Source organism: Ziziphus jujuba, chromosome 9, assembly GCF_031755915.1.
Source record: "Ziziphus jujuba cultivar Dongzao chromosome 9, ASM3175591v1".
Classification (NCBI taxonomy): domain Eukaryota; kingdom Viridiplantae; phylum Streptophyta; class Magnoliopsida; order Rosales; family Rhamnaceae; genus Ziziphus; species Ziziphus jujuba.
Genome location: NC_083387.1, coordinates 10,363,807 through 10,377,518, shown reverse-complemented (window position 1 = coordinate 10,377,518; position 13,712 = coordinate 10,363,807). Strand labels below are relative to the sequence as shown.

The 13,712-nt window shown below is 29.8% G+C and overlaps 1 protein-coding gene across 2 annotated transcripts; it reads left to right on the top strand.

Annotated features, from left to right (window-relative positions):
* Positions 1–10,038: 10,038 nt before the first annotated feature.
* On the top strand, positions 10,039–12,362 carry LOC107404938 (polyol transporter 5). Of its 2 annotated transcripts, XM_060811373.1 has the most exons (4): positions 10,039–10,194; positions 10,225–10,398; positions 10,543–10,889; positions 11,049–12,362. In XM_060811373.1, the coding sequence occupies exons 2-4, from the start codon at positions 10,242–10,244 to the stop codon at positions 12,150–12,152; spliced, it is 1,608 nt and encodes a 535-aa protein (XP_060667356.1). In that variant the 5' UTR covers positions 10,039–10,194; positions 10,225–10,241; the 3' UTR covers positions 12,153–12,362. The 2 variants fall into 2 exon arrangements, with proteins under 2 accessions (XP_060667356.1, XP_048336907.2); XM_048480950.2 differs by having other exon boundaries at positions 10,090–10,398.
* Positions 12,363–13,712: the final 1,350 nt, after the last annotated feature.

Genomic DNA, 13,712 nt, shown 5'->3' with positions numbered 1-13,712 from the left:
GCTGGGCCGGTCAGGACAAGATTGTGTCACAGTCCGGTGTTTGGTAGCAACATATAGAGATTGGGACAAGTTGACCTCTACAGTGAATTAGTCCCCCGATCGAAGGATTAAACTGACCCTCTCTCCCCCCTGGTCAGTTTTGTCCCAAACTCACCGAGGGTCTCGCTGTCTCTCTTTGTTTCTCGCTGGTCTCGCCTTCAATTCCCACTTCGTTTCACCACCGCAAAACACCTTGCTGTTGTGAAGTATTTGGACAATACAATTGTTATGCCTTGGTTCTGTTTCTTTTCAGGCATTGGAGGCTATTGAAAAATTGCAGAAAAATGTTAACCCTCTTATAGTGAATTCCAATGACCGTCTGCTTGATACTGCCGATGAGCAAACACCACTTCAGGATGCTTTTCTTCTTGCTGATGATGTTCTACGTCAAGGAGTGCAAGGAATTTTTTCTTTCTTTTTTTTTTTTTTTTTTTTTGGGTGTGTGTGCGTGTGCATGTGTGTGTGTTGGTGGTGGAGAAGTTTGACACTGCTGCAAAAATCAAGGTGATTAAAATTAAAATTTATTTATAAATTATATATTAATTTATTTCTAAAATTATATATTAATTTAATTTGTAGGTGTTAAAAAAAATTAAAATTTATATGTAAATATAAATATATAAATTTACAATTTTAATTAAATATAATATTTTTTTATGAAAATATAAATATAATTTTTAAAATTTTTATTTTTAAAAAATTTAAAATTAAAATTATAAAATAGTACAATCTAGTCTGATTCTGCATCAAACATAATTATTCTATTATTCAGTTTGAAATTATGCCAAATACAGTACTATATTATTCTATCATATCCGATCTCATCCAATCCAAATCTGTCCTATCCAATCTGGACCTATCCTCCATATCAAACGCCACCTAAAGGACATGCTTGCACATGCAAATTTCTTTATGTACGTATCTCAGTAACTGACAACCTGAGACATTTTCTAATGATAAAAAAGGTCTTTAATTTTATTTGAATACTCTCTCCCAGGAGGGACATGCCTGCACATGCAAATTTCTGATGACACATTTTCTAATTGATATAAAAGGTCTTTAATTTTATTCGCATACTATCTCCCACGCGTTACATGCTTTTGCACATGCAAATTTCTAAATGTGCATATCTCGGTAAGTGAGAACCTGAGACACTATATACGTATATGCATAACAATAGAAACATAGAAAAATTGATTTTCATGAACTAATTACCAAAAAATTAAATCACAACAATCAGTTATCTTTTAAATTTTGATACTCTTAAATTGGATTTTAGATTATATAAATATTTCAATTAATAATATTTTAATATTTAACAATTAATAAATAAATTTAACAACATTTTAATATTCGTAGCATTGCTGATACAAAAATTGAAGTTTTGTATGCTTGTATAATTAAAGGAAGCAATAAAGTACGAAATCTATAAAAATTAGAAAGGGATGGGAGTTTTTTTTTTTTTTTTTTTGAAAGTAATGACATGATTAAGCGTCATTTCTTAGTAGTTTTAATAAAAGATACATCGTACTACTTGGCACTTGCATACATACTAAAGCTACAAAACTTGTAAAACAAAATAAAATATTTTGAGGATCAAGCGCATTAATCGTACATATTAATTATCATAAAATTAATTAAAGAGCCACTTGCCCACTAAACTCTAATATGTATATCTAACTCGATCCCACAAACAATAAATTGCGGTCCTTCTGTAACATGGGATTAAATTTTTAATGTTTCTCATTCAGTCTGACCTGTTGGCTGTTGGCCTAACATATTCCAACCAGGCTGGTATTCATGATCATATTATTTCATACCATCGCTTTTTTCAGCAGTTTTAATACTTCGGATCTTTTTTATTATTTATTTTTTATTCATCACCAATGATATGATGGTACATTATTTAAAAAATATATATAAAAATTTTTTAAAAAATATAAGAAAAAAAAATTATATATATATATATAACACTACTTGTTAAAATGAAATAATATTCTATGATTGCAGATTAGATATAAACGGAGACAGAAATTTCTATTATATTATCATCTTTCACTTGATAGTTTAATGGTAAAACCTATTTATTTTAGCATATTGTAATTCTAATTTTGAATTTTATATTTATAATGTAATGTATAGTCAGGATCTTTATACCAGATAATTAATTCACGAATAATATATGATTAATACGCATTTTCCATTTCATATATTGGTTTCAATTGTAAAGAAAACAAAAATGCACTTTCTTAAAAGTAAATTTTTTTTCCCTAAATATCTTATAAAAGTTTAAGACATATGTTGAATATAGTAAACATATTGTAGTGTTGTATAAATGAAAAAACCACATTTTTTAAATTTAATATATATATATATATATATATATATATATATTTCCGTTACTTTTTTTTAACCTTTGCTACAACATAAAAAATGTATAGAATTTTTTTTTATTTTACTATTTTAATTATTTATCATTTATAATTTTTAATAGATTAAATTAGTATTATGTGCTGCTAATAATTATATTTTTTAAAAATATCTGATTTTAATATTTATTTAAAATCCATATATTATTAATTTATAATGTATTATATAATTTATTAACTTCCCATTCATATATTTTTAACTGAATTTCTCTCGTGATATAAAAAAAAAAAGACTTAAAATTTCACCATATTTCTAAATAAATAAAATAATTTATACATATATATTTGTGGTTCCGTATTTAACCAGCTATGTCTCTATAAAATCACTTAATCCCTTTATGTAATAAATATCACCACATGATTTTGAAAATTTGCTTTTAATTCTTGAGTTCACAACTACATGGAAAAAAAAAAAAGAATAAAAATAAAATAAAAATTGGGATAGTTAATCAATTATGTATGATAGGTACGATATATGCAATCTATAGTTAAACAACATAGCCTCCTTTTTCATTTCTTTTAATTGGAGGTCCAAATTTTTTGGGCCTTGGACTACTAGAAAAGTTAGCATATTTTATTATATATATTGCCCTAAAGCAAATTGATTTTTTTTTTTTTTTTATGGTCGTTTCTGTAATATTACTCTGCGAAGTAAAACCCTTAAATTTTGCTAATTAAATCTCTTTTTTCTTTTTGTGGGTATAAACCCTTTTGCTACTTTTCCCCCCTCATATATGTATTGGAGGAGGTCTCTAATGATGAACATGTCCTAACACTAATTAAAGTTCCAAATCAGCTGGTTAAAAAATAAAATAATTAACATTACTAAAAATAAATAAATTATAAAATGGAAAGAGGATAACTAAGATATCAAACGATCCAACCAAATAATAAAAAATTAGTATGTTAAAATAAATATAAATAAAAATTTTTGGAAGCCGAATTAATGGATAAAAATGTAACATATGAGGAACGCAGAATATACTAATCAGAAAAAAAGAAAAGGTTGTTAAAGGGATCTTTGATCATGTAGTTCTCAGCATGTCCCCCTCCCCCACCCCCCCAACCAACAAAAAAAAAACCCACCCCCCCGACCAACAAAAAAAAAAAAAAAAAAAAAAAAAAAAGGGATATTGCCAATGATCTTATATCACAACAAGTATCTAAATTCTGACGTGAACGCAATGTAAAAGCTGCGGATCCAATGAATTTGTTTCCCTAGGGAAAGAATCTTGACCAAGAATGTGATAAAAAAAATATTAATTAAACAATACTAGAAAGAATCACAGAAAAACAAATTAATTAAATAATACCATAAAGAATCACAGAATCAATCTGCCTGCAGAAAATTTAAAGCCATCTAACTTGCTAGCTAGGAACTAAATAATTAATTAAACAGGTAATATTTATATATATATATACATGTATAAAATTTTAATTTAATCATGATATGTCGACTTTATAAAATACAGATTAATGTTTATCTTTTCATATTTTAATAAAATAAATTCTTGATGTAAAAATGACTGTATATATATAATTTGAAATTGACAAAATAAAATTTTGTCTTCACTAGAGAATTTTGGAAACCTGCCCTTTGGGGCATCAAACTTAAAAGTTACGATAATAAGAATAGCCAATCGGTCCACCACCAACTCTGTCTCTTGGGGTCAATTTGATTACTCAAACAAGTCAAGCGGTGCACTTTAATTAATATACAGTTCCCTAAGGAAACAGACTGAAATTTTCTAAGTTTACTTTATCGATTAGATGTTATCTTTGAAAGACTTAGCTAATTTCTTTGTCAAAGTCAATTCGTTCTCATCTGATTTTTCTTTTGCTATCTTTTCGAAAGTTGGGTCGGTGACGTGCATGTTAACACGTGGCGTTCACTTAATTGGCACTGTTGGGAAAAATTAGGTACGAATTGTAATAATAAATGCTTAATTATATGAATCTAATTTAAGATTAATTTAATTTTAGTGTCTGCTCATTGATATATGTAATTTGCTTGTTTCCTGGGGATACACACATGAGTTTGCATGCATAAACAATAAATTTTTTGTATAAAAATGCCAATTATCTGCGTTGCAAGCGTAGAGCTTGTTGTCCTATAATTAATCATTTTGATTAAGCTTTTTTTTTTTTTTTTTACTTTGCAATTCGAAGAAGCTAGACGATAGAAAATATGACAAGTTTAAAGTCATAATCGATGACTGTGGATTGCGAGTGAGTGCGTAGATTTTAAATTTAAGCTCAAAGATATCTTATTTATGGACTTTGAGAGATTTATTTATTGTTATTTTTTAATTTAAACTGTTATTTTGGTTCGAACTCAGGTTTCTTCTGTTCCTACTTAAGTTATAATTATAATATTATGTCTTTAAATAGATCTATGAATAAAAGCTATTAGAAATAATCAGAATATCAAAATACAAGCATCTTCGACTCTTTGAGAGAACAATTAATTATAGTGGTAATTAGATATCCACTTTAAAATCACTCAAGAAAAGATATGTGCTTAAGAAATGATTAATGCTATTTATTTTGTGTCGTTATACGAAATTCTTAGTGATTAATACGTTATACTATCCTTTAAAAAAAAGAAAAAAGAAAAAAGAAAAATACCATAACTTTTCCAAATAAGAGAAAACATTAACATTTTGTTTAAATACCCATTAACAAAGGAATCAAAATTGTTGGTATATGAACCTTTGACCCAGCTGTATCTTATAGTTGTTATATGAACTTTTTCATGATAAAAATGTTATAAATTATCAAATAATAATAATAAAAAATATATGTATATATATATATATATATATATTTCTATAAAAATCGAAATGAAGGTGAGCAAGTTGCAATCTGAATCGGGCCTTTGCTTGGCCTCTCTTTTTGTTTTCAATTAAATCCCAGTATTCAGCCAAAAAAAAAGTTGCAACTTGTGACGAGAAGGCGCAAAGTGTCACTTAACATAATATGAAAAGCTCAAAGTGGGCCAGTCCTAGATTTTGATACCCAAGGTAGTAGTCTTCCTCTTTTTTTTTTTTTTTTTTTTTTTTTTTTTGAAACAAACCCAAGGTTGTAGTCTGAACTCTGAACTTTCGCACCACATTTGGACAAATTAAAAAAATCAAAAACTCTTTGGAATAAATTCCACCCCATTTTGTACTTATGTCTTTAGTTGAGTTACCTATTGACTCAAAAACAGAGGGAAATTTCTTCTGTATTTGTTTTTATCATGCAAAACGAAAAGATAAATTTCATTTTTTGTATGAAAAATAATTTAATACGTAACAATACATATTACTCAGGAGGATGACACTATTAACGCAAAATTCTCAAATTTTGTGTAACTCTGCAATCTGCATAATCTTTGATTTATTTATTTGTTGTTGTTATTTTCTGGACTCTGCAGTTTTCTTGTTTTCCTTGGATGAAGAATGAGTACAGCTAATTTTTTTTTGGCTAAATATTGGAAAATATATATTTATATACATAACTAGTTAACATTATTTTATATCTACCAACATAAGCAATATCGAACTGTGTGTGGTAAAACCAACGGCTGATTATTTAAATCTGTTGAAGTAATATATTTTGATTTTCTGGCTAGTTATTTTTTTCTAAGAACAATCCAATAAGATTTATTTAAATTGAAGTATTATTGATATCTTTTAATGTTTGATAAAAAATAGATAAACCTTTATTTATCAGAAAGCTTGCGTGCATGTGATACTCGATCGAATACATTATAAGCAAAGTTTACCAATAAAGTAACTTTTGTATTTTTTGATCCCCTCTCCCCTTTATATATATAATATATAAATATATGTAAAGAAAATTGCTATTTATATGTGTATTTATCTATTTTGACCTTCCATGTCTTTTAAATATTTCCTTTGAAATTTCCTTCTTTTCCGGCATCAATATTACTATTTTATTTTAATTTTCGAAGTTTTGATCGAATGCCAAAAAGGGGGGGAAAAATGTTAATTTTCATGAGACGTGCCCTTGGTCCTCCTATATTTTATTGATTTCCAAATCAAGCCTAGGCCAAGCTCCTCTTTGGTTCTTCCTATTTCATCATTTTGGACCTTCCTTTCTCTGCTCCTTTACCATTTAGTAAAAAAATCCAAAATTAACCAAAAAGAGAGAAAAAAAAAATACATATATATATATATATACAGAGAGAGAGAGAGAGAGAGAGAGAAAGAGAAAGGTATATATTCTTCAATTTCTTATTTTTCGTTCAATTTGAGTCATAATTTGGTTATTCAGCCTATCCATTATTGTTTAGTTTGAAATGCTTAAGAAAACAAAAAGTGATTCTACATTTTATTTTGGGGTCTAAAACTTTGATTAACCCAATGATCCCAAAACCGTCATGAAATTTTCTTTTATTAATCTATTCTTCTACAGAGAGTCTACCAAAAATAAAAAATTGTAAATTTTAAAAAAAAAAATTCTAGAAAATACTAGTTACAACTACCTTTAATCTTGAGGTAAACTACTTTAGACAATATTATTAATTGAATTAAGCTTAAAGAGGAGCATATAACTATATATAAACCAAACATTCTTTCAATAAGAGATGGTGATTTTACCAATTAAATGCAGCATAGTTTCACTATTCAGTAAATATTAATTACTAGGGGGCTGCCATTCTACCTACTTTTCAAGCTATATTATTATTATTATTATTATTATTATTATTATTATTATTATTATTGCATAAACTATATATTAATGTTTGGATAAATACTAATCAATTATTAAGATGAATGGGTTCATTAATATATTTTTCTCTCAAAACGTTGAATGCAGCCATTGAATTCGAGTAATACTAGTAATTTATTCTACAAGTTTTTTGTCTTTGAATCGATATTCTAGGTATGATAGAATATTCGATGCGCTAATAATATTGAAATGTGATGTGACCATTTATCTACTATTCTTTGTCAATAAAATATATATAGCAAAGAAGCAATTTAGTGTGTGTTGATTGCATGATCTAGGAGAATGTATGTGCAAAGTTTTCTGAGTCTAGATTTATTGTAATCGGATTTTTTTGTTTCAATGAATCCCAGTTTAAAAAAATAATAATAATAATAATTAAGCATTATGCATTTATATTTTCCTTATGGTAAAGACATATAATGCCAAAATTATATAAACATGCATGAATGAACTAGACTTATAGTATGGTTGATTTAAGAAATTTTATATTTCTGTCTTCATTTTCTTTCGCAAGCCCAATTTAGCCCCGTTAACTTAGGATTATAACTAATTGCTATATATATATATATATATATGTTACTTGATATTATTAATAACTATCATAAATAGAATTCATATATTATTTGGCAATATAAATTAAAATTTTTATTTTTTCCAATTAGATTTTTAAAATAAAAAATTAATGCATAATTAAATATAATAAACTAACAATTGTCATATTAACAATGATCCATCATGATCATCATCACCAATGATAAATAGTAAAAGTCTATACATAGCACTTTAGTTATTACCTCTAGTACTGTTAATTTTTTTACTCCAAGCCATCATATTAATTAATTAGTTTCTATCACATTGCAAACAATATGAAAAGAGGATTTTTTTTTTAAATAATAATAATAATAATAATTAAAAAAAAAACTTGGGAGAGATCTTACTGTTATTATATATTATTATTATTATTTTGACCACGGATAGAGGTCTTAGATTTGAACTTCTACCACCTTGATGCATGTATATCGTTCTTAATTGCGGTTGGGTCGAGAATATTAATTACCATCTTAAAATATATAAGGAATATAAAGTAATCAAATATGAAAAATCAAAAAAAAAAAAAAAGATAAACAAAGATAGAAAGTAGCAAGTGAAAATTACGTTGTCCTAAAATAATTATTGCCGTCGAGAACTTCAACTATTGACCTTTTTTCTTTTTTATGAAAAACTTCAATTGCTGACTGGCTCTCTTCTAGGGGTAGGGAAAGCAGGGCTGTCATTTGGAAATCACAACTTTAGGTTACAAATCGTTTCTCTTTATTATGTGTATTATTCCCAAATGCATATATAATAATTGATCTAAGAAAAAAAAAAAAGTTTTATTTTACCTAGTTCTTCCAGAAAAGTAAAAGTAACAAAGAAATGTGTGCAAATATATACAATGCAGTGCAGATTGGGCATCGCATGTATAAACCTATCAGCACCCATGATTCTCTTCAATTAATTCTGTGGAAGGTAAAGACGTAGACCTGGAAAATAATGTATTTAGAAACTAAAACATTGTTTTATTTATTAATTGACCCCTCAAAGCGCTTATTTCCAATATTAATATTTCCCACATAATAAGCAGGTTCAGGTGGAATCTAAAGTAAAATGAAAGAAGAAAAATATAATATAGCAATTAATGTCAAATTAACCCTTGAAGAATCAAGTTCAAAGTGAAAACCCATAATGTCATGTGTTGTACAGAAAAATTTACAACTTTCGCTCTCAATTAAAACAGTGAACGTAGTATCTGGTAAAGGAAACGCAAAGAAAATGCCATGCAAAGACAAAAGATGTTGAACCGTGGTTGAGCCAAAAACAGTGTAAGATTGTGTCATTTTCAAAGGGCCACAAGGCTAATTTGCATCAATAATCTTTCTGTTTTCCTCTTACGGTTGCTGGCTGGCGACCACATTATCAGACATTGTGTGGCTGCATAATTTTCATGACTTAGCTATATTTATAAACTATTCTTATTATTTTATTTCATTATTTCTATTATTTTATTAGGATCCAACCGGCCATTATTTCCTTTTCATATATATTTAATTACTTACAAATGTTGTTTGGATATATATTTTGAAAAGGGATAGCTACATTTTATTACATAATTTTCTTTTGGTAAAAGCATTATATAATTTTTGCCTTTTATACTATTAAATTCCTCACAATACATTGACGGATGAATTTGGTGAAATTAAAAAAATTCATGTAAGTCTGTTGAAAAACTGTTTTATTACATTTTATTTACTTTTTGACCAATACATATGTTTAACGTTATCAAATTTATTGAAAACTAAGATTAAAATAAGGTAACAGAAAATTAATACTTTAAGAGACAATATATTGGGATGCTGTAGTTGGGATTACATGTGCAAAACTAATATAGTTGAGAGGCGTAAAATATAAGTACCCCTTTTGAAAAATTGTAATATTTGAACACTTTTAAATTTTAGCTTTTATTTTTTTTATTTCTCTTACAAAATGGACGCATATATAATTAATATTGACCTTCGAAACACTTACCAAAAAAAAAATTATATATATATATATATATTGACCTTCGAAATTACAATTGAAAACTTGAAATTTTAATAGATGTGCATAGCTAGAGCAGCTGGTGGTTTCTTTTGTCTTTTTAACTAAAGAAAAGAATAAAAAAATAATAATAAATAGAGAGAAAAGACAATGAAAATGAAAATGAAACCAAAAAATAATAATAATAATAATAAGAAAAAGCTATGGAGGGAGCTATTTTCTGGGGTGAGTAGTGACTGGTCCAAATAATGATGTAAGCCCCTTTCATTGTTCTATATAAGTTTTGTCCCATGCTGAAACAGCACTACTAAAAACCCATCCACTTCCTGTTTCCATGGACATCTAAATCCCTCTCTTCCTCTCTCTCAATCCAGAAATATATATATACCTACACTTTCTCTCTCTCTCTCTCTCTCTCTCTCTCTCTCTCTCTCTCTCTGTCTTTTCCCGGCAGCGATGGCTGACCGGAAAGTCGAAACTAATGGAATTTCCCGCGCCCACCCTCCCCAGACAAGTCTAGCAGATTTCGATCCTCAAAAGAAGCCTAAGCGGAACAAGTTTGCGTTTGCTTGTGCTATTTTAGCTTCTATGACTTCCATCTTACTTGGTTACGGTGAGTAAGCAGTACTCTAGTAGTTCACCATGATATTGGCATCTTTCGCAATGCCATTAGTGGACTGAATTGACCAGTTTGTGTGCTCTTTTTTCATTTTTCTTTTTGTCATTTTTTTTTTTTTTTTGTATTTAATTATTGCAGATATCGGTGTAATGAGTGGAGCAATTATGTACATCAAAGATGACCTCAAATGTACCGAAGTCGAAATGGAAATCCTTGCGGGTATTATCAACCTTTACTCCCTCATCGGTTCCTTCGTCGCTGGAAGAACTTCCGACTGGATCGGCCGCCGCTACACCATTGTTCTTGCGGGTGCCATATTTTTCTCTGGTGCTATTCTCATGGGTTTCGCCACCAATTACACTTTCCTCATGTTCGGCCGCTTCGTAGCCGGTATCGGCGTCGGCTATGCCCTCATGATTGCTCCTGTATACACAGCCGAAGTTTCTCCGGCTTCGTCTCGGGGCTTCTTCACCTCATTTCCAGAGGTATCTATATATATATATATATATATATATATATGTATATATTAAAATTGTATTCTATTAGGCGTAGTGGTCTAAGAAATAATAAAGAAAAAATTTTATTGTATATACTTACATCCACGTATAATTAAAATAGTGATGGAGTGATTTTGGATGTTATAGGTGTTCATCAACTCTGGGGTATTACTTGGTTACGTATCAAACTACGCTTTCTCTAAGCTACCAAGAAACTTGGGATGGCGGTTCATGTTAGGAGTGGGCGCGATTCCTTCAGTTATATTAGGCGTCGGCGTGTTAGCCATGCCTGAGTCACCACGTTGGCTCGTCATGCAAGGTCGGCTGGGCGACGCCAAGCGAGTCCTTGACAAAACCTCAGATTCCAAAGAGGAGGCTCAGATTAGACTAGCCGACATCAAAGAAGCCGCTGGGATTCCTGAGCACTGCACGGACGACGTCGTTCAGGTCACCAAACATAGTCACGGTGAAGGCGTATGGAAGGAATTGCTCCTTCATCCCACACCCGCCGTTCGCCATATCTTAATCGCAGCCGTTGGTATACATTTCTTCCAACAGGCATCGGGTATAGACGCCGTCGTTTTGTACAGTCCTGAAATCTTCGAGAAGGCTGGGATCAAATCCGACAACGATAAGCTTCTTGCGACCATGGCCGTTGGATTTGCCAAGACCATTTTCATCTTGGTCGCCACGTTCTTGCTCGATAGGATCGGACGGCGTCCGTTGCTTCTAAGTAGCGTGGCGGGTATGATCTTCTCACTCGCGACCCTTGGAGTGACCCTCACGATCATCGATCACTCGCACGAGAAGCTCACGTGGGCGGTGGCCATTTGCATCGCCATGGTGTTAGCCTTCGTCGCGTCCTTCTCCATCGGAATGGGTCCCATCGCCTGGGTTTACAGCTCTGAGATCTTCCCGTTGAAGCTGCGAGCTCAGGGTACGAGTATGGGAACGGCAATGAATAGGGTGGTGAGTGGGGTCATATCGATGACTTTTATCTCGCTGTACAAAGCGATCACGATTGGTGGGGCCTTCTTTCTTTTCGCGGGAATTGCAACTGTTTCTTGGGTGTTCTTTTTTACGATGCTACCGGAAACACAGGGTAGAACCCTTGAAGATATGGAGGTCCTTTTTGGTAAATTCCATAAGTGGAGGTCGGCAAATGCCATGCTGAAAAGCAACAAGACCAAGGAAACCAAGGGTAGTGATGTCAATACCAACGCTCAGATACAGTTAAGGACCCAGGGGTAATTTAGTTTTATGTACTTGGAATTGGAAATCTATATATAAATATATACACACATATATATATTAGGTTTAAGTTTTAGATAAATCATGAAAAAAAAAAAATGTTTGGAACTAATAGAGTAGCTGTTCCAAAACAATGATGAGAGAAGCCAAATTATTATATGCTATGAAGAAAAACAAAAGTTAATGAATTATGATGATAACTTTGTGTAATGTATAGTTTGTTCCCTTTTTTTACATTTTGTTTTTGTTTCATATTATCATTACCTTTAAAATTTCGGAATCTAAAAGTGTAAAGGGAATAAAAGGATATAAAATGCTTTAATCTAACTTGAAATTAATAATTAATAATGTCCACAAAAATGTCCTAGCTAGAATTAATGTTTCTCCGCAGACTTACATGTTATATATATAGCCATGGAAATGGTTCATAAAATAGAGTCGTATTTGTTAATTAGCTGTGAACAACACAAGAAAATTGTCCTTTTAAAGACAGCTTAGTTGGTATTCACTTGTGCTATGAAACCTGTAGATTCTGAATTGGACGAAACCTGAAAACGGACATGTACTGAGCTGCAATAATTAGTGATAGAAAGTAAACAGTGGAAAAAAGTTTACTGTGCTTGGATTTTGGTGATGGCTAATTATTTAGTGTTTTTTTGGATGCATCTCATTTTTGTACTTTTTTTCCCTTTCATATTATACAGGACGAGAAAAAATAGATTGCGTATCTCTTTGAACAAGTTGTTCATCCAGAGGGTAAACTGCTTGGAATTTGATTACTTACAATGCAGATGTAGAAAAAGGGGTATCACATTTGCTTTTCCTTCTTTCTTCTCACTTCCATTTCGTTTTATTTGATTTTTAAAGGCTCCATTTTTTCTTTTCTATTTAAAATGATATTTACATGCATAAAAATAATTTAGTGGTGGTCCAATGTATTGTCTCTTTCATTTGGCCCAACTTAAATTCTGTGCACAATTTTTAATTCCCTTCTAAAAATTCAAAAATATTGTTTTTGTGCAGCCAAGTAGTTTGTTACAAAGTAGTACTTGTAACGAAATAATTTGTTACAAGTAATTTGTTACCATATTGGCATTCTTTAGGTGTTCCAACGAGATGCATAAGGGAAAAATAAATCAAAATATAAATTACTATTTAATCTGTTGAGTGTTAGTTATATGTATACACAGGCCAGATTAAGGCATAGGCTACTAAGGCTTATGCCTAGGGTCTATTTATTGGGGCCCAAAAATGATTTGATGTATATAATATATACATATGTTTATTAGATAGAATTACATATATATATATATATATATATATAAATATATATAATACATATATGTATTTATTAAATAGAATATAATTATTAATTTATTTTCGAAATATAAGAATTTTAACTTAAAAAAAAGTTTAAAATTATTTTTAATTGATTATTTATTTTTTAAATGAATTTTAATTTATCATTTACTGTGATAATTATCTTTAATTATTTTTATTTTTGCAAAATAATACCGATTAAGTTCAATTAAACATTTTATATTTTATAATTGATTATAT